This window comes from Geotrypetes seraphini, chromosome 8 (assembly GCF_902459505.1).
Source record: "Geotrypetes seraphini chromosome 8, aGeoSer1.1, whole genome shotgun sequence".
Classification (NCBI taxonomy): Eukaryota; Metazoa; Chordata; class Amphibia; order Gymnophiona; family Dermophiidae; genus Geotrypetes; species Geotrypetes seraphini.
The window spans coordinates 177826892-177853770 of record NC_047091.1 but is presented as its reverse complement, the minus strand read 5'-3'; the positions used below and the strand labels follow the sequence as shown (position 1 = coordinate 177853770).

The window sequence follows — 26879 nt, the reverse complement described above, 5'->3', positions numbered from 1 at the left end:
ACTGGTGCATAGAATCACGCTTGGCGTTACCGAAGTGAAATTAGGCATGCTAACGTTAGGCGCACTGTATGCCAGGGGTTTCTTTGCCTAAATACCTGCACCCAACACAAAAACATGCCCATGATCCACCCCCCAGCGACGCCCACTTTTAGGTAGGCGCTTTGGACTAGGTCAGGGGTAAGCAATTCCGGTCCTCGAGAGCCGGAGCCAGGTCAGGTTTTCAGGATATCCACAATAAATATGGCATCTCAAGGAGGCAGTGCATGCAAATCCATCTCATACATATTCATGGTGGGTATCCTGAAAACCTGACCTGGCTCCGGCTCTCGAGGACCGGAATTGCCTACACCTGGACTAGGTGCCTGCTTTTTATAGAATAGCCAATTAATGGCTAGGAACTTCAATTATGTCCAATTATGTGGTGTTATGTGCTAATTATCAGCACTGATTAAGCCTATTAGCCAATTAAGGGCTAGATTCACTAACCTGACTTTTACCGATTCCAGCAGGCCCGACCAATTCACAACAGCAAAAAATTCAACATAACATAATAACAGATTTCTAGACCGCATAACCGTGAGTTCACTGCGGTTTACAAAAGATTATGCTATGAGGAAATACAGTGTTGATGGAATGAAGATTTAGGACGATCGGAGGAACGCCCCCCTCCCCCCCCCCCTCCGACCACACGGATCGCTAGTGTGCGATCCTGACGCATGCGCAGATCATCTGCTTTCCCTGCAGTTGGTCTGCATATGCGTTTTTGTGTCTGGGTTTTGTTGGGTTTTTTTCGGGCCCCGACTCTCCTGCTCTCCCAGGGAAGGGCTATCCCTGGCGGCAGCAGCCTCTTCCTTTTCGCCGACACTGGCTTGTTTCTTTTCTGCTGCTTGGTGCTCTCTTGGAACTGGGAGATTTCTATTCTGCTGAGGCGAAATCTTCATTTTTTTTTCTCTGCTTGATTGCTGAGACCTAACGAGTTCCCATTGTTTGGGAAAGATTGTGGCAGATCCTGCTTTCTCCTGTCATGTCCTGTTCTCTGCCCCGAGCTCTGGATCTCTGCCGCCTTCCCTGTAATGCGAGCCCACGGGTTTAAAGCGGGACTGCACTGCGGCGGGCAGCCCCGCTTTAAACCCGCGGGCTCGCACTGCAGGGAAGATGGCAGAGATCCAGAGCTCGGAGCAGAGAGCAGGGCTGGAAGATTGGGGCAGAGTGCAGGGTGGCAATGGAGCAGGCGGGGCGGCAGAGACGTGTGCGACTGGTCCCCAGCAGTCGCTTCTTCTCTTGATTGTCCAGCCCAGTCGGTGTCCCAGATTTGTTTGGTGAATCGCGTCCCTGCCTACTTTGCATGCCGTTTCCCCTCATTTGCATGCACGGATCGGAAGCGGATTGCAGGAGAGGTTAGTGAATCGGGTCAGAGGGAAATCGGGTCACAAACCGATCGGTACATGATTGGTTTGCTTAGTGAATATAACCCTAAGTTAGGTACCTATACTGGCTAGGTGTGCCAGTGTAGGCGCCTGTGGACTATATAGAATTTGCCAGTTAGTGCAGTGTACATAAAGAGGGCTGACTAGGTGGAACAACTCCTCTCTCTCTCTCTCTCGAATACCATGAACGATACAAGCATGGCTGATCCTAGCAGGGTGGAGTAAATCAGCCTGTGATCCTCTATCTGGTGCTGTCACTTCTAACATGTACCTGTCATCTCTGTTCTTCGTGTTCAGGCTTCAGGTTAAATACAGCAGAGGAGTGGAGCAGTCAGCAAGAGAGGATTACAGCATGGGTCCCAGTCTAATCTAATACTCAATTTCTGAATCGCACTAATACCGAAGAGTTCAAGGCGATTTAAATTTTAAAAAAATAAGCCATAAACAAACTATGGGAAAATACAAATATCTTACAATGCAATTTATATCCATTTTACCAAAATTATAGATCAGCATACAAAAGAGTTTTCAGTCTTTTATGGAATCTCCAATAATTAGCTTCAGTCCTTAATTGAGCAGGTAAATTATTCCAAATCGTAATAGCAGCACAAACATAAGAGGTTTGGACAAATTCCTGAAGGAAAAGTCTGTAGTCTGTTATTAAGACATGGGGGAAGTCACTGCTTGCCCTGGATCAGTAGCATGGAATATTGCTCCTCTTTGAGTTTTGGCCAGGTACTAGTGACCTGGATTGGCCACTGTGAGAGCGGGCTACTGGGCTTGATGGACCATTGGTCTGACTGACCCAGTATGGCTATTCTTATGTTCTTAAAAGGTGGTAAAAAAAAAAAAAAAAAAAAGTATTTAATCTAGTAGAAGAATGCAATTGAGAAGAAAGTAAAATTAAAATTGTATGAAGAATTCGTTTGTTAAATGTGATGAGTCAGAGAAGTAGACTTGAACTTGACACATTTCTTAACCAGTAAAGATTGTTATAGCTGCAGCAACACTGTCATATCTCTTTAAGCCATATATTAGCCTAATAATAATAATAATAACTTTATTCTTGTATACCGCATTACCATGGAAGTTCTATGCAGTTAACAGAAGAAGAGACTGTACAATTACAGCGAAGATACAATTTTGTTAATGTTACATTAATATTTTAGATAATGCATATTTTCAATCAAATTGAATTTACATTTTAGACGATACATTTACGGAGAAGTTAATTTTTGCAGGTAGGTAATATATTCGGAGTAGTTATGTTTGCTATGAGTTACATACATCAGAGTTACAAGTAGAAGTGTTGCATACGGCGGTAAAGTGTTACATACGTCTGGGGAGAGTCAAGGTCAGAGGAGGAGGAGAGGAGAACGTTCAGAGGAATTTGTCAAAAAGGTAAGTTTTAGTTAACTTCCTGAAAGTTTGATAGGGGGGGAATTGGAGATGAGAGTGGAGAGGCATTTGTTCCATTTGCCCGCTTGGAATGCTAGGGATCGGTCGAGGAATTTTTTGTAGAGGCAGCCCTTTGGGGAGGGAAATGAAAACAGGTAGGTATTTCGAGTACGAGAGGGGCCTGCAATTTTGAGGTGCTCAGATAGGTAAATTGGAGAAGAGCCTGCTAAGGTTTTGAAGCAGAGGCAGGCGAATTTAAAGAAGATTCTTGCCTCCACCGGCAGCCAGTGGAGTTTGGAGTAATAGGGGCTGACGTGGTCATATTTTTTGAGGCCGAAAATGAGGCGGACAGCGGCATTTTGTACTATTCTGAGACGTTTGATGGTGTTTTTATAGGCTCCCAGGTAAATGATATTGCAGTAGTCCAGTATGCTAAGGATTAGGGATTGGACCAGTAAACGGAAGGAGAGGTGGTCGAAGTGGTGTTTGATGGTGCGAAGTTTCCAGAGGGAATAGAAGCATTTTTTGACCTGGGCACTGGTGTGGGCTTCGAAGGTCAAGCTTCTATCTAGGATGACTCCGAGTATTTTTATGGTGAGGTTGATGGGGTATTCTAGGCCATTCAATTTCAGGGAAGTGTTTGTTATTTTATGGGTAGGGCTTGCCAGGAAGATTTTGGTTTTGGTGGTGTTTTGAATTAACTGCAATTTTCTTGCTAATTTCAAAGTTAAATTCAATATAGTTACCTCAACTAGGTCCACCAACTAGAGATGGGCTTTGAATACAAGACATAAGCATTAACATTCTGTAATAGATTCGGTCTTCTCTGCTATAAGTTAAAGGGTCATGAAATCTGATATACCACTTTGTCGTACAACCATGGCGGTTTGCATATAGTCTATGCCGGGACTTTCTCTGTCCCTAGTGGGCTCACCCTCTAAATTTTGCATCTGAAGCAATGGAGGGTTAAGTGACTTGCTTAAGCTCAAGCTGCAGTGGGAGTTGAACAGTTACTCAGCCCATTGTGCTAACTGGTATGCTGCTTCTCCACAGTCAACATGACAGATCTCCTGATTGTCTCTTGAGTGTTATAAGGAATATAGTGAAGTATTAATGCTGGCTCTCTTCTCCAGGTGGCTCTACCCTACAAGCCATACTTCTACATTGCAACAAGGAAGGTGAGTAGGTCTTTATTTGTAATTCTTGCCCTTTGACACTGTTTCAACAGTGCTGGTAATTCTGCATTTTCCCATTGCCTTAATTCAAGTTATTCAAGCTGTTTCCTTGTAACAGCGGCTTTAATAGGCCTTCCTTGATGGTTTCTCCTGCCAATTTTATAGTTTACAAGAAGTTTTGCCATGCTGATTTTGTGGTCCGTTTCCTGTTTTAGGGATGTGAACGAGAGGTCTCATCTTTTCTGTCCAAGAAGTTTCAGGGTAAAATAGCAAAACTGGAAACTGTTCCAAAGGAGGATCTGGACCTGGTAAGTACCGTAATTTCTTGGATGAAAATAGTTCAATTCATAATCTGGAGTCGTATTTATTTTGCTTATAGTGTACTGATAAGAATCAGATTTTGTAGGAAAATGCTGGAATATGCTGCCTTGAAATTTTTCTAGGACCTGAGCAGTGGCTGATTTAAAAAGCTTGGCTTATCTTTCAATGTTGCGTTTAAAACATGAAGGTGAAAAGTTGAGATGTGCTATATAGCATCCATGAACTTGGTCTTCTTTGCAGCCAAATCATCTTGTGGGACTCAAGAGGAATTACATCCGTTTGGCCTTTCACACGGTAGATGATTTAGTGAAAGTGCGGAAAGAAATTTCTCCTGCTGTGAGGAAAAACAAGGAGCGGGATCATGCCAATGACACCTACACAGCCATGCTGTCCAGGTAATGCTGCTCACCACCCTTGCAATTGTACCTGCCCTGCCGTGCTGGCAAGGGAAGGCACCCCAGGGGACCTCATTTGCAGGACCATTTTTCTTGCTTGATTTTGAAGTTGCAGAATTTATATAGAAACATGACGGCAGAAAAAGGCCAAATGGCCCATCCAGAGACTTTTCTGCTGCCTTAAAGTTTTTTTTTTTTTTTTTTTTTGTATAACAATTTATTCAAGAAACAAAGCAATGAGCAATACAAACAAATATATCATTTTCATTTAAAAGAATACAGCAAAACCTAACAGAGGTTAAAGAATCAGAGTCCAGGTTTGGGTTCTTATAACCCAGACTCGGCTAAATAAAACTACCCCACTGAAAGTATGCTGTCTTAAGTTTAATGTAGATTGTTTTGTATAAAGCCTTTTTTAACTTCTCCTTGTTTGGTTCATGATTAGAAAACAAGCAGTAGGCTCCTCCCCCAGACTTCTTACTATCTGGGGTGTTTTGGGGTTTTTTCGCAGCGCGCTCGCTGGCAGCAGTATGGCAGGAGAGGAGAAGGGCACTTCTAAGAAGATTGCCGATCAAATGGATAACATCCTGGACATGCGGGAATACGATGTTCCGTACCATGTGCGACTGTCTATTGACTTAAAGATCCATGTGGTGAGTGAGAGAGAGAGAACCAGAGAAGCTTAACACCCTTAAATCCTCCAATATCTTAGAACTGCATTAGTATACACAAGTTAAGCATCTATATACAGGCCTTGGTGGTGGATTTTGATTTTTGAACTTCATTACTTGCTTTTTCAAACATGTATTCATGGCAGGGCTTTCAATCGAAGTGATTAGACACCTTGGACACCTTTTTAATACATAGGACTATATTTAATGTGGGAAAATAAAGGTTGTATTTCAGGTACTATGGCAGAAGCTTTAACAATAGTTTTGCCTAAGCCAAACAGAGATCCCATGTTGGTTTCAAACTATAGGCCTATTTCTTTGATTAATGTTGATGGGAAATTGTTAGCTAAAATATTGGCTTTGCGTTTGAATAAGGCTCTCCCTTATATTATTGGTATGCATCAAACAGGTTTTGTTGCTCAAAGACATTCTTCAAATAACACCAGATTAGCTTTTCATATTTTACATTTAACAAAGGATATGAAAGATCCGGCTTTCTCTGTTTCTTTAGATGCAGAGAAAGCATTTGATCGGGTAGAATGGACTTTTATGTATCAAACAATGGATTGGTTTGGTATTGGTTCTCGATTTATACAAATGATTCAATCCCTGTATAGCTCCCCATCTGCTAGATTATATATAAATAATACTTTTTCAGAAAGGTTCTTTTTAGAAAGGGGAGTTAGACAGGGTTGTCCATTATCTCCTTTGTTATTCGATATTGTTTTGGAACCTCTACTTTTAGCTATTCAACAATCAAAGGAGATAGAAGGTATTCCTTATGCAGGTCGGGAATATAAAATTTCTGCTTATGCAGATGATATTTTGATTCATTTGAGAAATCCGGAGTCAACCATTCCACATTTATTGGATTTGATTGATAAATTTGGAAAATTTTCAGGTTATAAAATAAATTGGAATAAATCAGAAATTCTTCCACTAAATGTACATTGTATAAAAGGCTTATTTGATTCGTTTCAGTTTAGTTGGAAGAAAGATGGAATAAAATATTTAGGAATTTGGATAAAAAGTACATTGGAAGAAACAATGAAGGTAAATGAAAAATCCTTATTACTTAAAGTTACAGAATTGTGTGAGCAATGGAATCCTTTGCATATTTCTTGGTGGGGGAGAGTGCAAACAGTAAAGATGATGATTTTGCCTATAGTTTGTTACCAAATGAGTATGTTACCAGTTTATTTTCAAGAGTCCTTTTACAAAAAATTAAATAATATTTTGACAAAATTTGTTTGGCTTGGGAAAAAACCAAGAATTGCTTTAGTATCGTTGCAAAAATCAATTGTGGAGGGTGGGGTAAATTTTCCAAACTTTTATAGGTACCATCAAGCCTATATATTGCGTCAAGGGATGTATTGGATCCTCCCTGAGCTTATTGATCATCAACCAGATTGGTTATATTTGGAACGGAATTTGGTGTCCCCTCTGAGACTTCCAAATGTATTAAGTATCAGATTTCATAAATATGCTAAGGACAATATAATTTTATTGGATACTTGGAAAACTATTAAATTTATTGATAAATTAACAGAGGTACCAATAATGAAATCTACTTTACAGTCCTTATGGTTAAACTCCAAGATTCAAATAGGCGGTGCTGGAATCACTTGGAAGAATTGGATGCAGGCAAATATTAGGACATTAGATGATCTTATTTCTAATGGTAATCTGCTTGAGTTTTCACAACTGCAGCATTCATTTGGTATTGCAAACACTCAACAATATAGGTGCTTGCAGTTGAAGCAGGCTATTCAGATGGGGTTCCCTGAATGGAAAAATTTGAAAACTTATTTTAGCTTGCAAATCCTTTGCTACCAAACAGATTTAATAGGACATCAGGCTGCCCAGTGGTATAAATTGATTTCTGGATTTTTAAATAAAAAACCAAAAAATAGTCTTAGAGATATTTGGAGTATCGAGTTAAAACAGCATATTTCTGTTTCTCGTTGGCCACGAATCTGGACTTGGAGATTAAGATGTACAATGTCAGCATCTATGAGACAAACATGGTTGTTTTTATTACATAGAATTTTTTGGACTCCAGTTCGGTTGAATAAAGTAGATAGTTCTAAATCTAATAGATGTTGACATTGTCATATTGATATTGGGACTTTGGATCATCTTTTATTTTTTTGTCCATTGATACTTGGCTTTTGGAAGTCGATTTGGGGGCAAATTAATAATATTCTTCAATCCTCTATTCCTTTGACATATGAAGCAATAATTTTTGGAACGATTCTGCATGATAAACCCACTTTGGATAGAAATAATAGTCGCCTTTTCATGATCTTATCAGGAATAGGGGTTCAAATGATCACATCTAATTGGAAAAATCATGATAGGATTAATTTTAGTTTTTGGTGGGCAACTGTATGTGCAACATATAAATATGAAAAGATTATGGCAGAGCGTTTAGGGTTTGTTAAATCCTTTAAGGGGATTTGGGGTCCATTAACTAATTTTGTCACATTATAATTAAAGTGATTCCTTTTTCTTTATGTTAGATTCCTTTGCACATCCAGGGTGGATGGGGGGGGGTGTATTATTTATTTAGAGGTATAAATTTCATAATATTCTATAATATTGATGAGTATAATATAATATCATTACTGTTATAGGTTAAGAAGGGATTTAAAATTTTTATTGTAATATTTCTGATGTTAATAGTGTATTTTCATATAGTTTTTTTTTTTTTTGGATTTTTCAAATGTATACATTGTCAAGTTCAAAATATCAATAAAGAAATTAAAAAAAAAAAATGTGGGGATGGGGAGGTATGTTATGTGATTTAATGGGTTTATTCCTGATGAATGGGATGGATGGGGGAGGGGTCTTTTTTATATGCATTTGACAATAATTGTTAGAATGTCAAGTGATTTGTACGAATTATCTGATTGAATTTTGTACACTTGTTGCAAGAGTTAAAACTGAATAAAGAATTAAAAAAAAAAAAAAAAAAGAAAGAAGTTAGTACAGGTACAAGATCCTTTATCTAAAATTTCCTAAAATTGACAAGCTCCAAAAAACCAAAATTTGATGCAAACCGGAAGCAGTCAATTTCTCCGACGTGACACAAGCTGCAACCAATGCAGGTACATGTGTTTCTCCTGTTGGGTGTGGTCTACTTCTCGCAGAACCCTCAACCGGATGCTACTAAATCTCCCATCCACAAAAGATCTTCACTACAAACGAGTTTTCCACTCCATACTTACCTTTCTAAGAGTCAAAACTTGGAATGGTCTCACAGAAAGGACCAGAACTGAACCTTGCCACATCATCTTCCAAAGAAAACTGAAAACCCATCTGTTACTTAATCTCCTTTACCCTCTCCTCTCTTCTTTGCCTCCCCTTTCCCCTTCTCTCCCACCTCCATTCCCCCCTCTTTTCTCTTCCCTCCCCTTCCTCTCCCTCCTGCCTATACACCTCTCCTCCCTGCCTCCCCATCCTCTCCCCTCTTGCCACTCTTTAAAGTCAGCTTGAGCCTGTATAGGTATGAACGATGCACAAATATAAGATTAGATTAGATATTTGGAAAGGAGTAGTTTTAAACTGATGTTTGCCTTGAAGATTGCTTGATTTATTTGTTCACCGTTCAGAATGTAATGGTGAATGATATATAAAAGTCCATAAATAGATAAAAATAATAGACGTTTCCTTAGTACCCTCACCAGACCACGAGTCCAGGACTTGTATGTGGTATGCCTATCAGCCAGCCCTTATTGGGCAGTGTGCGGTTCAGGCCCTCAGTATTTTTCTATCTCCAGCAGGTTGAGAGTGGATTTCTGTATAGCTGCTGGGCTCTTTTACTGAGGCCTTTTGCACCAGTTGCTTCTTGGTATATTGTAGAACAGGGATGCCTAAATGGTCGATCACGATCGACCAGTAGATCGCAAAGGCAACACGAGTCGATCGCATTGCCTTTGCGATCTTGTTCTTCCTGCCTCCTGGAGCCAGGCCAGGCATGTACAAGCACCGGACCCACAAGCCTTCACCTCAGACGTCAATTCTGGGCCAGCCAATCGCTGCCTGGCTGACCTGGAACATTGGAGGTGAAGGCTTGTTGGTCAGGCGCTTGTACGCACCAGGCCTGGCTCGGGGAAGCAGAGAGAAATTGGCGGGGTGGGCAGAGAGAGAGAAAGACTTGAGGAAGTTCATAAATCGGTGCGATGGCTTGGGGGGGCAGGGGGAGAGAGAAAGAAAGAGAGAAAGAAAAGGGGGGGGGGGCGCGGGCAGAAAGAAAGAAATATTTGATTTACAGTCAGAAGAGGGAAGTCCAACCAGAGACTCATGAAATCACCAGACAAAAAGGTAGGAAAAAATGATTTTATTTTATCAAAATGTGTCCATTTTGAGAATTTATATCTGCCGTCTATATTTTGCTCTATGGCCCCTTTTTACTAAACCACGATGGCGGTTTTTAGCGCAGGGAGCCTTTGAGCGTCGGGAGCTGTGAAGGGCATTCAGCGCAGCCCCCTGCGCTAAAAACCGCTATTGAGGGGAGGGGGGTATGTGTCTGTTTCTGTATCGTTGTTACTGCATATTTTAAAGTCATCTGCCTTGATTTCTGGGGGGAAAAACCCCCAATACAAATGATGATTAACATTTTCTTTGCATGCAGTGGGCTTTGTGTTTTTTTAAAATTTTATTGTTGGTAGATCATTTTGATTTGCGCATTTTAAAAGTAGCTCGCAAGCCCAAAAAGTGTGGGCACCCCTGTTATAGAGCATCTAATAGAAATGGTGTGCGTACTACCTCGGTCTTATTATTATCCCAGGACAAGCAGGCAGCATATTCTTTACGCATGGGTGACGTCACCGACGGAGCCCTCGGTACGGACCTTTTTTACTAGAAAGTTCTAGTTGGCCGCACCACGCGTGCGCGAGTGCCTTCCCGCCCGACGGAGGAGTGCGTGGTCCCCAGTTTCTTCGTTTCCGCGGAGCGAAGAAGACGTGCGTTTTTCAACTCCGTTGAAATCCTCTTTTTGCCTTCCCGCTCGCGTTCTTTTTCGTTTTTATTCACCTTCGGGTGCTTTTTTCTTTCACTTACAAAAAAAAAAAAAAAAAAATATTTTCTTTTTGCTTCGTTTTTCGTTCCTGCCCCGGTGGGGCCTGTTGTCACGATCCAGGCCTCGGGGTTTGATTTTGCGGAGGCCGTGTTTCCATTCATGCCCCCGCAGCCCGGTTTTAAGAAGTGCCAGCGGTGTGCACGCCCGATCTCCCTCACTGACCCACACAATTGGTGTTTACAGTGCTTGGGACCGGAGCATCGGGCGGACTCCTGCACCCGCTGTGCCACTCTTAAAAAACGCACTTTGAAGAATCGTCAAATCCAGCAAAGTCTACTTTTCGGCACCGGCCCGACTATGGACTCGACTTCTTCACCTGCGGCACCGTCGAAATCGGCACCGACCACTTCGACACCGCCTGAAACGACATCGGCGCCACCGGCGCCAGGTAAGCCGGCTAAGAAGCCTTCCACCCTTGAGCGCCCTCCCACCTCGGTGGCGACACCAGCCCTTTCAGCCCCACGCCGAACCAAAAAGCGCTCCGCTCCGATATCGGTGAGTGCCTCGTCATCGGCCTCCTCATCGCCGGAGCGTAGAGCGGCACCCATGGAACCAAAGCAGAAAAAAGTGGTTCCGGTGCCACCCCTGGATGACCGCATTGCGGCCATCCTCCAAGATAAGTTGCAGGAACAACTCCAACAGCAACTTCAGCAGCTCTTGCCCTCTATCCTGGCACCGCTGCTTTCGGTACCAGACCGGCCCGAGCCCCGCACCGTCCAACCGGTATCCACGCCATCGGTACCTATGGACTCCTCCATGCCCATTCTCTCGGCGTCACATCTCCATACCCATGCCGAGACTGTCGCCTTGACGACGACCGATCCTCCTCGGGACCGAACGGAGCACCGGTCTTCCCACGAACCGGACCGGCACCGTTCTTCCCGGGACCGAGACAGACACAGGTCTTCATCCCCCGGTACCGTCTCGGTACGCTCAGGCAAGTCTCGGTCTAAAACTCACCATACCGAGCCTTCCACTCCGGTCTCTCGACACGCACACACCGATGTCAGAGACCCGGACCTCTGGGAAGAATCCCCTCTCGGTACCGAGGAGGATGCATCGTCGTCGGACGAAGAGCCTTCGGCCCCCGATACCACATCTAAACCTGAGCAATCTTCCTTTTCTAAATTCCTCAGGGAGTTATCGGGGGCCTTATCTTTGCCTCTAGAATCTGACTCTAAGAAGTCACAAGCTTTCCTGGAGGCATTAGATTTCGATCAACCCCCTAAGGAGTTCCTCAAGTTGCCCGTGCATGACATCCTACGGGAAACTTTTTATAAAAATTGGGAGAATCCGCTGACTGTCCCTGGGGCACCCCGTAAACTGGATAGCCTTTACAGGGTTATTCCAATCCCGGGATTTGATAAACCCCAGCTGCCCCATGAATCTCTCCTGGTAGAGTCCACTTTAAAAAAGACTCAGGGCTCTAGTGTTTATGCCTCCACCCCTCCTGGCAGAGAGGGCAAAACTATGGACAAGTTTGGCAAGCGGCTCTACCAGAATGCCATGCTTGCCAACAGGGCAAACAACTACTCTTTCCATTTTTCATTCTACCTGAAACATCTGGTAATGCAACTCTCCGCCATGCAAAAGTACATGCCGGAGCACAAGGTTCCACTATTCCAGCAGCACATCTCCAGCCTGCTTCAACTGAGAAAATTTATGGTGCGCTCTATCTATGACTCTTTTGAGCTCACCTCCCGTGCATCTGCCATTGCTGTGGCTATGCGCCGTCTGGCCTGGCTCAGGGTCTCTGATCTGGACGTCAACCATCAGGATCGACTAGCCAACGCCCCATGTCTGGGAGACGAATTATTCGGAGAGTCCCTGGATACCACCACACAGAAACTCTCCGCCCATGAGACCAGATGGGATACTCTCATTAAACCAAAGAAAAAGGCTCCCCCTGCTCGTCCTTACAGACCACAGACCTCATATCAGCGCAGGTTCTCCACTAGGCCGCTCAACCCACCTTCACAGCAACCTAGGCGGGGCCGCCAACACACACCCAGGCTCGTGCCCAGTCTAATCAACCTGCCAAGCCTCTTCCTCCTGCCAAACCTTCTCAGCCCTTTTGACTCCTCTCTCCAGGGCTTAGCCAGTCTTCCACCCTCATTGCCTCTTCCTCAGCCAATCGGAGGCAGGCTCCACATCTTCATCAGCCGTTGGGAGGTCATCACATCGGACCAGTGGATCCTCAACATCATCCGCCACGGCTACTCTCTCAACTTCCAGACTCTTCCACCAGACAATCCTCCCGTAGAGTCTGCTTCTCTTTCAACTCAAACCCCCCTCCTCCTGAGGGAGGTCCAATCCCTCCTTCTTCTCAATGCCATCGAAGAAGTACCTCCGGAACAAAGAGGCCGGGGATTCTACTCCCGTTACTTTCTAGTTCCAAAGAAGACAGGAGACCTACGTCCCATTCTCGATCTCAGGGACCTCAACAAGTGTCTAGTCAAGGAGAAATTCAGAATGCTCTCCCTTGCCACGCTTTACCCTCATCTCTCTCAGAACGACTGGCTATGTTCCCTGGACCTCAAAGAGGCCTACACTCACATCCCAATCAATCCAACTTCACGTCGCTACCTACGATTCCAGGTGCACCATCGCCATTATCAGTACAAAGTGCTACCTTTTGGCCTCGCTTCATCACCCAGGGTGTTCACCAAATGCCTCATTGTGGCGGCGGCCTTCCTCAGGTCTCACAACCTCCAGGTGTTTCCCTACTTGGACGATTGGTTGGTGAAAGCACCTACGTCTCCACTTGTGCTACAAGCCACTCATCATACCATCTCTCTCCTCCATCTTCTGGGGTTCGAGATCAACTACCCCAAGTCACATCTGCTTCCCACACAGCGCCTTCAGTTCATTGGAGCAGTTCTCGACACCACTCTAATGAGGGCGTTTCTCCCCTCCGACCGTCAGCGGAATCTGCTCCGCCTGTGTCGTCAGGTGCTCCTACATCACTCTATTTCTGCCAGACAGATGATGGTCCTCCTGGGCCACATGGCCTCGACGGTGCATGTGCTTCCCCTGGCACGACTCCACCTCAGGACACCTCAATGGACTCTGGCCAACCAGTGGTCACAGACCTCGAATCTTCTTTCTCATCCCATCTCTGTGACATCGTCTCTTCAGCGATCTCTACAATGGTGGTTGAACTCCTCAAATCTTTCCAGGGGCCTTCTTTTTCATCTGCCCCCGCATTCCATGATCATCACCACGGATGCCTCCCCTTATGCATGGGGAGCTCACCTGGGAGACCTACGCACCCAAGGTCTTTGGACCCCACAGGAGCGTCTACATCACATCAATTTCCTAGAACTATGAGCCATGTTCTACGCTCTCAAGGCCTTCCAGCACCTTCTTTATCCTCAGGTTCTGCTCCTGTGCACGGACAACCAAGTCGCCATGTACTACATAAACAAACAGGGCGGCACCGGATCTCGCCTCCTTTGTCAGGAGGCTCTTCGCATTTGGACCTGGGCCACGGCCCGCAGTCTCTTCCTCAAGGCTGTCTATATCCAGGGCGAACAGAACTCCCTGGCCGACAATCTCAGTCGCATCCTGCAACCTCACGAGTGGACTTTGGATCCTCCCACGCTCCTCTCCATTTTTGCTCGCTGGGGCACTCCGCAAGTGGACCTATTTGCAGCCCCTCACAACCACCAGCTGCCCCAGTTCTGCTCCAGACTCTTCTCTCCTCACCGTCTGGCCCCGGATGCATTCCTTCTCGACTGGACGGATCGGTTCCTCTATGCCTTTCCTCCTCTACCTCTGATGTTGCGGACTTTATCCAAACTCCGCAGGGACGGAGCCACCATGATCCTCATAGCTCCCCGGTGGCCCCGTCAACACTGGTTCTCCCTCCTGCTTCAGCTCAGCTCCAGGGAGCCCATTCCTCTACCTGTGTTTCCTACTCTACTTACACAGCAGCATCAGTCTCTACTACATCCCAATCTGTCTTCGCTCCACCTGACAGCTTGGTTTCTCTCGGGCTGACCTCTCCAGGAAATCTGTCTCAGCCTGTCCGACTCATTTTGGACGCCTCCAGGAAACCGGCCACCCTCCAATGTTACCATCAGAAGTGGACCAGGTTCTCCTCTTGGTGCCTCCGTCATCATCACAATCCCACCTCTTTAGCGGTGAAAACTGTTCTGGACTACTTGCTCTCCCTGTCCAACGCAGGCCTCAAGTCTACCTCAATCAGAGTCCATCTCAGTGCCATAACGGCATTTCATGAGCCTGTCCTAGGAAAACCTCTCACGGCTCACCCTCTGGTTTCTCGATTCATGAGGGGCCTCTTCAACCTCAAACCACCTCTGAAGCCTCCTCCGGTCGTCTGGGACCTGAATGTGGTTTTGTCTGCCCTCATGAAACCTCCTTTTGAGCCACTTGCCACAACTTCGCTCAAATTTCTGACATGGAAGGTGCTTTTCCTCATTGCCATCACCTCTGCCAGGAGGGTTAGTGAGCTTCATGCACTGGTTGCCGATCCACCGTTCACTATTTTTCACCATGACAAGGTGGTTCTGCGCACCCATCCAAAGTTCCTTCCCAAGGTGGTCTCAGCTTTTCACCTCAACCAGTCCATTGTGTTGCCTGTTTTCTTCCCGAAACCTCATTCACATCCCGGGGAACAGGCATTGCACAGTCTTGATTGCAAGCGTGCCCTGGCCTACTATCTTGATCGTACAAGGGCTCACCGCTTGTCCCCTCAGCTCTTCCTGACCTTCGACCCGAATCGTTTGGGTCGACCGGTCTCTAAACGGACGCTATCCAACTGGCTTGCAGCTTGCATCGCGTTCTGTTATGCTCGGGCCGGTCTGTCACTGGACGGTGCTGTCACGGCCCACAGGGTGAGAGCTATGGCCGCTTCTGTTGCTTTCCTCCGTTCCACACCCATTGAGGAAATCTGCAAGGCGGCCACCTGGTCCTCAGTTCACACATTCACTACTCACTACTGTCTGGATGCTTTCTCCAGACGGGATGGGCACTTCGGCCAATCTGTACTTCAGAATTTATTTTCCTAATGGCCAACCATCCCTCCTCCCTCTTTGTTAGCTTGGAGGTCACCCATGCGTAAAGAATATGCTGCCTGCTTGTCCTGGGATAAAGCACAGTTACTTACCGTAACAGGTGTTATCCAGGGACAGCAGGCAGATATTCTTACGTCCCACCCTCCTCCCCGGGTTGGCTTCTTAGCTGGCTTATACTAACTGGGGACCACGCACTCCTCCGTCGGGCGGGAAGGCACTCGCGCACGCGCGGTGCGGCCAACTAGAACTTTTTAGTAAAAAAGGTCCGTACCGAGGGCTCCGTCGGTGACGTCACCCATGCGTAAAGAATATCTGCCTGCTGTCCCTGGATAACACCTGTTACGGTAAGTAACTGTGCTATTTGGACCCTGAAGCATCTTTTGGTAAAATCTTACAGGATGATTTCTTTGTTTTGCAGGCACATTGGTATAACGTTCGATATCGAGGAAATGTCTATCCTCCTGAAATTGTTCGTCGGGATGACCTAGTAGAGCGGCCAGTAAGTTTTATATTTTTAAACTTCTATATCCACTTGCTTATAACTGGTATTTCTGTATCGCTTGGTAGACTGGTATAGTCCTTACGAATGGGTTATATGCCTCACTGCTACCAGCAGGTGGAGACTGAGAACAAACTTGTATATCAGGATAGCTTCCCCTCTTAGAATCCAGTCTGTCTCAGTCTCCATAGCAGGTAGGAAGACTAATTTGGCTTCCCTCTTAGTACTGTTGGAATTTTGTTTTGGACTCCTGGGTTCCCCTTTTGTTCCAGATAGAGCTTGGACGGGTCCTGTTTAGGGATCCGTTCGACCTTGGGGGTGTTAAACTCGGTGGGTCTCCTGCTGGGTCCCTCCCCTCCACCTTCCTTCACCTCCCCATATTTTTGTAGAGGTGCCTTAGCCGGCGGCCTGACCCCCTGGTTGGTCAGCCCTCCAGCTTTGAGAGCCGTGGAGTCTGTTCTGTAAAAAAAAAGACAAAATTCTGAGGTGTGCCAGTCTAAAGGGCTCATTTCCTTTTAAAACTGCCTTTTACTGTATTTTATCATCTAACCGGCACTTTTCTTTCAGCTAGGGCGGTTTTCAGCACAATGAGCATTTTTAAAGGGAAAAAATGCTCATTCTTTAGCACTCTCCAGACCAGTAGAGGTTAATCTTTACAAATGGGTATATATCCAATCATGACCAGCAGGTGGAGACTGAAAACAAAACTGTGGGACAGTATATAATATACTCCCTTCTCTATTTACCTCAGTCTTCTTTCAGTCTCCAGCAGGTGTTGAGTGATCTGTACCCATCTCCCTTGGTAGGGCTGTTGGAATTTGTTTAGGGGGTTTCTAGTCCCTGTTTTTGGCCGGACAGAGCTTGGGCGGGCCCTGTTTGGGGGTCGGTCCGACCTCGGGGGTGTCAAACCCGGCGGGTCCCGAGCGGGGTCCCTCCCCCCACTTCCTCCACCTCCCCACATTTTTTTAGAGGAGCCTCAGCAGTAAGCCTTGCCCCCTAAATCAAGCAAGGCATATTGCTTCGAGAGCCTGTGGAGTCTGTTCTGTAAAAAAAAAAAAAATCCTGAGGTAGTGCCGGTCTGAAGGGTTGCTTCCCTGTCAGTTTACTGTTTTTTTTTTTTGTTTTTTTTTTTTTTTTTGATATTTTAATATTTTATTCAACAAAATGAAAACAGTACACAGGCAGCATGCCAACAGCAAAAGTACATTGCCCATAGAAAGCAACATAACCCCCCCACCCCCAACCGAGTGATACAGCATAAGTCTGAAACAAAGGAAGATGAAAATGAGGATAGCTCAAAGAAAACCCCGCCAGGAGCCATAACGAGACCACTGACGATGAAACGTACCACAGGAATCATTATTTAAAGCAGTCAATTTAGACATCAAGTAAATTTGATCAATCTTATTTAACAATTCAGTACGAGAAGGCAAAGAAGCACGCTTCCAATATGTAGCCACAGTAAGTCTAGCCGCCGTAGCAACTAGGGCCACAAAATGATTCTGATCCATATCCAAGCTCCCCGAAGGATAGTTAAGTAAAAATACTTCCATACGCAATAGAATGGGCAGGTGTAACACATCAATCATCAGTTGTTGAACCATCTTCCAAAAAGGTACAATCATAACACAATCCCACCAAATATGCCCAAAAGTGCCCAGACTCCCACAGTTACGCCAGCAGTGCCCATCTCCACAATGATAGAAACGGTGCACCTTTTCCGGCGTAAGGTACCATTGAAATAGCATCTTATACCCCTGCTCAACCAAGGGGGATGCTAAAGAAACTCTCAGCAATGTACCATAAAGGCGGTCCCATTGTTGATAGTCAAAGGTCTTCCCCAACAAGATTTCCCAACGATGTTCGTATGTGCGAGCCTGAGGCCTAGTGTATAGAAGAGCTTTATAAAGGCGTGATATAAGGCCCACCCCAAATCCCATCCTAAAAACTTGAAGAAAAGCAGAGTCTGCCCCTTCCCACTCAGGGATCACCCTCTTCACCATAAAATCCCGAAGTTGAACATAGGCAAAAAAATCTGTTGAGGGAAGATCATATATAGATTGCAAGGCAGCAAAGGGTACCAGATGTCCACCCACTATCAACTGACCCAGGACCCGAAGACCCTCCATTTCCCAACGCCGAAAAATCACAGTATCCCTAGCAGGCGGAAAATCAGGGGCAAATCTAATGGGAGTAGCATAAAAATAGCGCTGACGTGGGAACCAAGCTCGTCGAACCCGGCTCCACGCCTGCAAGGTACACGCCATCCCATAAGATGTCCCAGTCTGCAAATCCCGAAGGATATCAAAAGACAGCCAAGGCAATGCTGCCAAAGGGTAGGTTGGCTGTAGAGCCTGCTCCAGAGAAACCCAGCGTTGGGAGGGATATGCCCAATGAAACAACCCTTGCAGTTGGGACGCATAATAGTATGTAGAAAAATCAGGGACACCCATTCCCCCATGTAACCTGTCCCAATACATACGTTCCCTCCGTACCCTAGGGGGCTTACGTGTCCAGATATAAGCAAAGGCCCGCCGTTGTAGCCTAAGTAAGAACCGCTTAGGAATTGAGAGAGGCAGGCAGGAAAACAGATATAAAAAACGAGGCAGCACATTCATACGCAAAGCACTAATCCTACCCATCCAAGACAACCTCAATCCCTCCCAGCGATCCAGATCAGCAAACACAGTTCGTAGCAACGGAGGGTAATTCAATTCAAAAAGGTCAGATAGTCTACGAGATATACGCACACCAAGGTACTTAATGGATTTAGTCGCCCATCGAAACGAAAATTTAGCACGTAGGTCCGTTACCAACAAGTCCGGAAGGGAAACATTAAGCAATTCAGACTTTTCAATGTTAATTTTAAAGCCAGCCACCACACCAAACATAGTCAAAACATGAAGCACCTCCGTCAAAGAATGGCGTGGGTGGGTCAAGGTAAACAAAATATCATCAGCATACAGTAAGATCTTATGTTCTTCGTCACCCACCACAATCCCCTGAATATCAGCATTCGCACGTATAGCAGCTGCTAATGGCTCCATAACCAACGCAAAGATCAGCGGTGACAGAGGGCACCCTTGCCTAGTTCCTCTACGGATCATAAAATTGGCAGTATATCTTCCATTCACCCTTAAACAAGCCTCCGGAGCAGCATATAATAAGGTCACCCAATGTAGAAAAGCACCCGAAATGCCCATCTTCTTTAAAGCTGCTAGCATAAACGGCCAATAAACCCTATCAAAGGCTTTTTCAGCGTCAACTGATAACAAGACAGCTGGAACAGAATCTTGATGAGCCACTCCAATAAGATCTAACACTCTTCGAATATTATCACCAGGTTGCCTCCCTGAAATAAAACCACATTGATCACCATGAACTAGGAAAGGCAAAAAACGTTGCAACCGGACTGCCAAAATACGGGTAAACAGCTTATAATCAACTCCTAACAACGAAATAGGGCGGTAGGACCCACAAAGGAGGGGATCTCTCCCGGGTTTAAGAAGAAGAGAGACCGCAGCCTGACGAAACGAATACGGCAAACAATCCCCCTCCAAAAAAGAATTAAACAATCTAGTCAAAGGAGCGACTATATGGGCCTCCATTTTCTTATAAAACAGGGGCGAAAAACCATCAACACCCGGTGCTTTAGAAGCAGCTAAATGATGTATAGCCGCCACCACCTCAGCGGGTTGAATAGGGGAAGAGAGCCACTCCGCATCAACTTCCGCCAAACAAGGCAAGGTGACGTTAGATAGAAAGGCATCTATCTCCCCCTCCGTGGCTTCGATCTCCGGAGAGTACAGAGTCCGATAGAAGGATAAAAAAGCCTGATGAATGGCCCCGTCATCTGCACAAAGCTGTCCCGACCCATTACGAATCCGAGTAATGGAATGTTGCGCCTGAGTTTGCTTGATCTGTGTAGCTAACAAGCGACCCGCCCTACCACCCCATTCAAAAAACCGTTGTTTCCGTCTCTGTAGGGCCCAAGCCATGCCCTCTAAATCAAGCTCCTGTAAATCCCTCCGGCACTCCGTCAGCGTTACACCCCCAGCCACCGACGGAGCTCTCTTATGAGTATTCTCCAGGCGGCGAAGGCGGGACACCAGCTCTAATCTACGAGCAACTCGACATTGGTTACGATACGACCCTCTCGAAATACAACAACCCCGAAGGGTGGCTTTAAAGCTTTCCCATAGTATCGCAACATTAATGCCTGCCACATCGTTAAAAACAAAAAACTCCTTAACATCAGCCTCTAACAAGGTCAAGGTACTGGGATCTTTCAACAAAGAATCATTCATACGCCACAAACGACGACCACCTCTTACCAGTCCAACTTGTAACTCCAAAGTCAAAGGAGCATGGTCGGACCACACCCGGGGTTCAATACTGGAGGCCAGGGCACGAGGCAAAGCAGCACGAGGCAGCATCCACATATCAATTCTAGTATAGGAATCATGTTTTGATGAATAAAAGGTGTAGTCCCGCGCGCCAGGGTGTAAATAACGCCATACATCTATCAAATCCTGCCGACGCAGAAAGCGCAGAAAAGCCCTTCTATCGCTCCTAGCATAGCGGATGGAAGAATTGGAATTATCTTCCTGAGGATAGCAGGTAAGATTAAAGTCTCCACCTACAAGGAGAGTACCCTCTACATGATCCAACAGCACACGTTCTAACAACGTAAAGAAGGCCCCCTGACCAATGTTTGGAGCATAGACATTCAACAAACTATATAAGGTGCCATCCAACTCAGCTTTGACCAGAATGTAGCGGCCCTCAACATCCCGCACCACCTCTCTCAACGCCACCTGGACACGTTTATGTATTAAAATACCCACCCCCTGAGTCTTTTTCCGAATCTTATTAGAGGAAAGGAAAACATGAGGATAGCTATTGTGAGTAAGCAATTTCTCATAGTGAGATTGAAAATGGGTCTCCTGAATGAATCCAACAGCACTATTCAGGCGGCTCAATTCCTTAAATAACAGGCGTCGCTTTTGCGGAGAATTCAAACCATGTACATTATAAGACAGCAAAGTAAGCTTATCCATTTGCATAAGAGAAGAAAAAGCACTTCAGCACCCAACCCCTACCACGTTCCAAAGCAGCCAAGTCAGCCAACCCCTCCATCCGCAACCTTAAGAAAAACAATATGCAAACATACTCCCATACAGCCACACAAAAGAGCACTCGGACACAACCCTTCCCAACCCCAACACCCCGCCCCCCTCCCCCCAACCCCCCAACAACACCCCACATGGTCCAGCTACCGAAGCACCTGGTAACCACGGTGCAGGAAGTGTAGAGAAACAGCTCACAAAGGGACCCCCAGAACAAGCCCTGAAAACAGCCTTCGCGACAAAAGCCTCACTGCAAAGATAGTAAGAGACACACACAGCACAGAAGTTCAGGAACACATCCCCCAAATACAAATGTTCAATGGGATGAAGACGTGGCCACTTCCAAAGGGCGACGGGATGCAGTCGACCTAGCCACTCTCTGCCATCCCAGTCCTCTTCCCGATTTGGGTATAGGTGACCTCTGAGGCAGTGGAGCCATTTCCGAAGCTGTCATCAAACCTGCTTCCACCATTCGAGATTGAACATCAGCCACAGATACTGCAGAGTAGTTCTTGCCTGCATGTGTAAAAGCCAGTCCAATAGGATAAATCCATCTATATCTAACACTGCGCTCCTGCAGTATACGGGTACAGTCTCTATATGTGCGACGGCGGGCCAGGGTTGCTGGAGCCACATCAGGATAAACATCAATTTCCGCTTCTTCCCATTTAACAGCTCCCCCAGAACGCCTCACCGCCCTAAGCACATGTTCCTTGTCCATATAGCGATGGAAACAGGCCACAACATCACGAGGGCGGTTCACATCTCGAGGGCCAGGGATGCGATGAGCCCTATCAAGCAATGGTTTTCCCACTTCCACAGGTAAGCCAGCAGTCTCTAGTGCCTGAATACAGATATGATCAATCACCTCCATACAGCGAGAATCGGAAACAGTGTCCGGCACACCCCGAAAGCGAAGGTTGCATCTCCTGGAGCGATTCTCCAAGTCCTCCAGCTTTAGGGTGCTCACTTCATCTCTTTCCTCCAGCGTTGCAATCCTGCCTTTCAGCTGGGCCAATTCAGAGCTGTGAGCCTCCACAGTAACCTCAGTTTCTCCCACTCTACTTCCGATCTCACCCACCTCACGTTTCAGTTCAGCCACAACTGAGTGTATATCAGCCCGAACCGCTGCAATTTCAGTTTTTAGGTCCTGAAACCAGCCGCGCATCTCCTGATGAAATGTCGGCAACTCTGCCTCCGACAGCGATACCTCCGCAGCTGCTGTCGGGTCGGGCACCATTTTGGAGCCAGCTTTAGTCGGCCCATGCGGGAGCGGCGAGGAGAATGCCTTGATGTCCAGTTGTTTCTTTCGAGTTGCCATCAGAATGCAGCAGACAACTTTACAAGTGTGCCGAAAGAAGTTAGAGGTGCAGGCACGCAAAATCGCGCGAAGGCAGCGAAAAACAGCACCGGGGTCCGCGGAGCTATCGCTCTAGGCTGCCATGAGCCACGATGACGTCACTTCCCCCCCAGTTTACTGTTTTTTTACAGTATTTTTTCATCTAACTGGCACTTTGTTTCTAGCTAGGTTGCGTATGGAGCAATTGTGCCCTTCTCCAGGGGAGTGGGACACAATTAGGTCCAGTCGCGAGGCACTCGCGGCCGGACTGAACTCAGTAGTTTGGGCCGGTGATGCGGTGGAGCTCCGTCGGCAGCGGCTGCGATGCCCAGAGCTCCCTGCCGATGGTGCCTCGCAAGTCGGCTGGGAGCAGTGGGGAAGCCCAGTCTTCCCCAACCGCCCACGGAGGGATTCCCCGAAGGATTCCCTCTCAGCTGATTTTTTGACAGCTGATGCCGACTTGCCTGTTTTAGCGGCTGGGACTGTTCAGGCTTCTCAGCCACTACAGGCTATGGAGGGAGCATTTTTGGCGGGAAAGTCGCCCTTTTCACAGTCTGGCCCCTCCATTTTGTCTTCCATCTCAGGTGACCTTCCCCCTGTATTGGAAAAACAGGAGCAGGTTTCTGCTGGGTCCCCTGCTGTGGCAGGGAGTCCCTTGGGACCCTCAGGGGGTTTTTCCCGATTTCTTTTTTTCTTTGTGCAGAGTCTATTTTCAGGCGGCTGGGGGTCCCGGATGCGCCCAGGGGGTTTCGGGGAGTGGGGTTTCCTCTGCGCTCCCTGCGGCTTTGCCTCTCTCGTCTGTTGTGGCGTCCCCTCCTCCTCCTCCCTTGTCCAAGCATCCGCGGGTGTCTTGGGACGAGGATTTATGGTCTGAGGAGCGTGTCGGTTTGGATGAGGATCTGGACCCTTTTGAGGATTTCCAGGACCCTCTCGAGGGGACGGCCGCTGGCGGCGGGTTGTCGGGTTTCCCGTCCTCCGGCGAAGAGGCGTCCGTGGTGTGCCTTTTTCAGAGAGATGAGCTACCAGACCTGATTCAACAGGTTTCTTCGGTGTTGCGTTTTGAAGATGCGCCGCCGGAGACTCCGCGTGTGGGGGACCCTCTGCTTCGGGGGATCCGTACCGTTTCCCGCTCTTTTCCCATGCATCAGGATATTCGGGATATTGTACTGGAACAGTGGAAAACGCCGGAGGCGCCGTTTCGTTTGGTGTGCGTCATGGCTCGTTTGTATCCCATCCCAGAGGGGGATCGGGCTACTTTAACATCGCCAGTCGTAGACGCGGTGGTCTTGGCGATTTCTAAGCGGCATACCGTGCCTGTTGAGGGCGGTTCTGCTTTGCGGGACTCTGAGGAGCGCAAGTTGGAGAACATTCTTAAGCAAAATTTTCAGGTCTCTGCCTTTGGGGTCCAGGCGGCTATTTGTGGGGGGCTAGTGGCTCGCGCCGTGTTTCGGTGGGCTGAGCGTGTCCTGGATCGGGAGTCTGATGACTGGTCTTTGGTGGATCAGGAGGTGGCGAAGATTGAGATGGCTGCCTCGTTCCTCTCAGATGCTCTTTATGACTTGGTGCGGATCTCGGCTAAGTCTATGGCCTTTGGCGTGGCCGCGCGGCGTATTTTGTGGCTGCGCGCTTGGTCGGCGGATGCTGCATCCAAAGCTAAGCTTACTAAATTTCCCTTCCGGGGGTCTTTTTTGTTTGGGGAGGAATTAGATAAGTTGCTTCAGACTCTGACGGACTCAAAGGTGCCCCGTCTGCCTGAGGACCGTGCCCGCCCTGCGTCTCGGGGTGGCACTGCCCGGGGGCGTTTGCGGGAGTTTCGCAAGTATCGCCCTGGGCGTGGGGCTGCTTCTTTCCCGGCTCCAGGGTTTTCCCGGGGTCAGTTCTTCCAGCGCATGCAGCCCTTTCGGGGGGCCCGTTGGGGGGCAGGGAATCCCTCCACCAGTTCCCCCGCTTCCCGTCCTGCACAATGACTCCTTGCCGGCGCCCCCTTTGGTTCCGGTGGGGGCCCGGCTGCGCGACTTTTTCCCCAAATGGGCCAAGATCACGTCCGATCAGTGGGTCCTGGAGGTGGTGCGGGACGGTTATTCCCTGGAGTTCGCCCGCTCACTGCCGGACCTTTTCCTAGCCTCTCCATGTCAGACTCCTTGGAAGACACAGGCTTTTCGCCAGATCCTTCAGCGTTTGCTAGATCTCAAGGCAGTTGTTCCAGTGCCCTCTCCAGAGTGGGGCACTGGCGGGTACTCCATTTACTTTGTGGTGCCCAAGAAGGAGGGGACCTTTCGGCCCATCCTGGATTTGAAGGGGGTCAACAGGGCTCAGGGCACCTGGTCCACGGAGGAGGCCTCCTGGTCTATCAACGTGTTGGAGACCAGAGCGGTCCGTCTGGCGCTGTTAGCTTTCCGCTCCCTTTGGTTGGGCAAGTCAGTCAGAGTCCTGTCGGACAATGCCGCGGCGGTCGCTTATGTCAATCGTCAGGGGGGCACCAAGAGCACTCAGGTGGCGCAGGAGGCGGCTCGGTTCATGCTTTGGGCGGAGTCCCATCTTCTGGACCTCTCGGCCTCTCACGTAGCCGGGGTAGAAAATGTTCAGGCGGACTTCCTCAGTCGTCACTTCTTGGATCCAGGAGAGTGGTGTCTCTGCTCCGTGGCGTTTCAGTTGATAGTGCAGGCTTGAGGGCAGCCCCTGATGGACCTGATGGCCACGAGTGGCAATGCCAAAGTGCCCCGCTTCTTCAGTCATCGCAGCGACAGTCTGGCCGAGGGTCTGGATGCTCTGGTCCAACCGTGGCCAACGGAGGGGCTGTTGTATGTGTTCCCTCCATGGCCATTAGTGGGTAGAGTACTTCTTCGCATTGTTCACCATCCGGGTCTGGTGGTTCTGGTGGCTCCAGATTGGCCTCGACGTCCATGGTATGCGGATCTGGTGAGGCATCTGCTGGCGGATCCTCTTCCTCTGCCTCTCTTGGACGATCTTCTGACGCAGGGTCCCATTCCCATGTTCGACCCATCTCTCTTCTGTCTTACGGCTTGGCTCTTGAAAGGGGTCGCCTTAGTAAGAAGGGATATTCAGATAAGGTGATCTCTACACTCTTGGGGTCCCGGAGGCTTTCTACCTCTCGGGCTTATGTGCGGGTTTGGCGTCTCTTTGAGGGGTGGTGCCGGGTGCGGGGAGTGGTCTCTTTTCGCGCTTCCCTGCCTACCATTCTAGAGTTCTTGCAGGATGGCCTGGATAGAGGCCTGGCTTGGTCTTCTCTCCTGGTTCAACTTGCAGCCCTGTCGGCTTTTCGAGGGTTGATGACAGGTCAGCGTTTGTCGGCCATTCCTGATGTGATTCGCTTTTTGCGGGCGGCCAAGTTGCTCAGGCCTCCCCTACGGCTCTCTGTTCCCTCTTGGGATCTCAATCTGGTTCTCTCTGTTTTGGTGCGCCCCCCTTTCGAGCCGTTGGATGGCTGTTCTTTGAAGGACCTTAATCTGAAGGCGGTCTTTTTGGTGGCCATTACTTCCGCTGGGCGTGTTTCTGAGCTACAGTCTTTCTCTTGTAGGGCTCCCTTCTTGGAGTTTTCTAGGGAGCGGGTTGTCTTGCGGCCTGTTCCTTCCTTTCTGCCGAAAGTAGTTTCTCCTTTTCATGTCAATCAATCGGTGGTCCTCCCAGTCTTGGGTAGTCAGGAGGGCTCTTCTGAGCAACGGCAGCTGCGCAAGTTGGATGTCGGTCGGGTCCTTCGCTCTTATGTGCAGCGGACCCAGGAAGTCCGGAAATCCGATCATCTCTTTGTCCTTCTGGCGGGTCCTCGTCGGGGGGCTGGCGCTTCTAAGGCTACTATTGCGTGCTGGATCAAGGAGACGATTGCTTCCTCTTATCTTCTGAGACAGAAGCCTATTCCGGAGTTTCTCAAGGCTCATTCCACTCGGGGTCAGGCAGGTTCTTGGGCTGAGTCGTCGCTCGTGCCTCCAGTGGATATTTGTAAGGCTGCGGTTTGGTCCTCCTTGCATTCCTTTGTTAGACATTATCGGGTAGATGTTCAGGCGCGTCGGGACGCGGTGTTCGGTGAGCGTGTTCTGGTATCGGCCCTTCGGGGGTCCCGCCCGTGAGAGGGACTGCTTTGGTACGTCCCATTTGTAAAGATTAACCTCTACTGGTCTGGAGAGTGCTAAAGAAGGAGAAATTAGGTTCTTACCTGCTAATTTACTTTCTTTTAGCTTCTCCAGACCAGTAGAGGTCCCCACCCTGTCTGTTGTTGTTATTGTGTTGTTGGGGCTGTTTCGCGGGCAGTTTTTGTTTTTTGCTGCGGGTTCTAGTATTTTTCTAGGGCCGGGGAGAATTGAAGAACAGCAGCTGTGGCTCGGCTGGCTTAGCTGGCGAGCTGTGGGGACATTTTCCTTCGGGTATTTCTCCTCTGCATTTTCCAA

At 47.7% G+C, this 26879-nt stretch overlaps 1 protein-coding gene across 1 annotated transcript in view; it reads left to right on the top strand.

Annotated features, from left to right (window-relative positions):
• POLE (DNA polymerase epsilon, catalytic subunit) overlaps positions 1 to 26879 on the top strand; it is a 236966-nt gene that overhangs the window by 42903 nt on the left and 167184 nt on the right. Inside the window, exons 4-8 of the mRNA XM_033955915.1 lie at positions 3959 to 4003; positions 4216 to 4308; positions 4562 to 4716; positions 5228 to 5369; positions 15928 to 16008. Coding sequence (XP_033811806.1) covers positions 3959 to 4003; positions 4216 to 4308; positions 4562 to 4716; positions 5228 to 5369; positions 15928 to 16008 — 516 coding nt within the window. The remainder of the gene's footprint in view (positions 1 to 3958; positions 4004 to 4215; positions 4309 to 4561; positions 4717 to 5227; positions 5370 to 15927; positions 16009 to 26879) is intronic.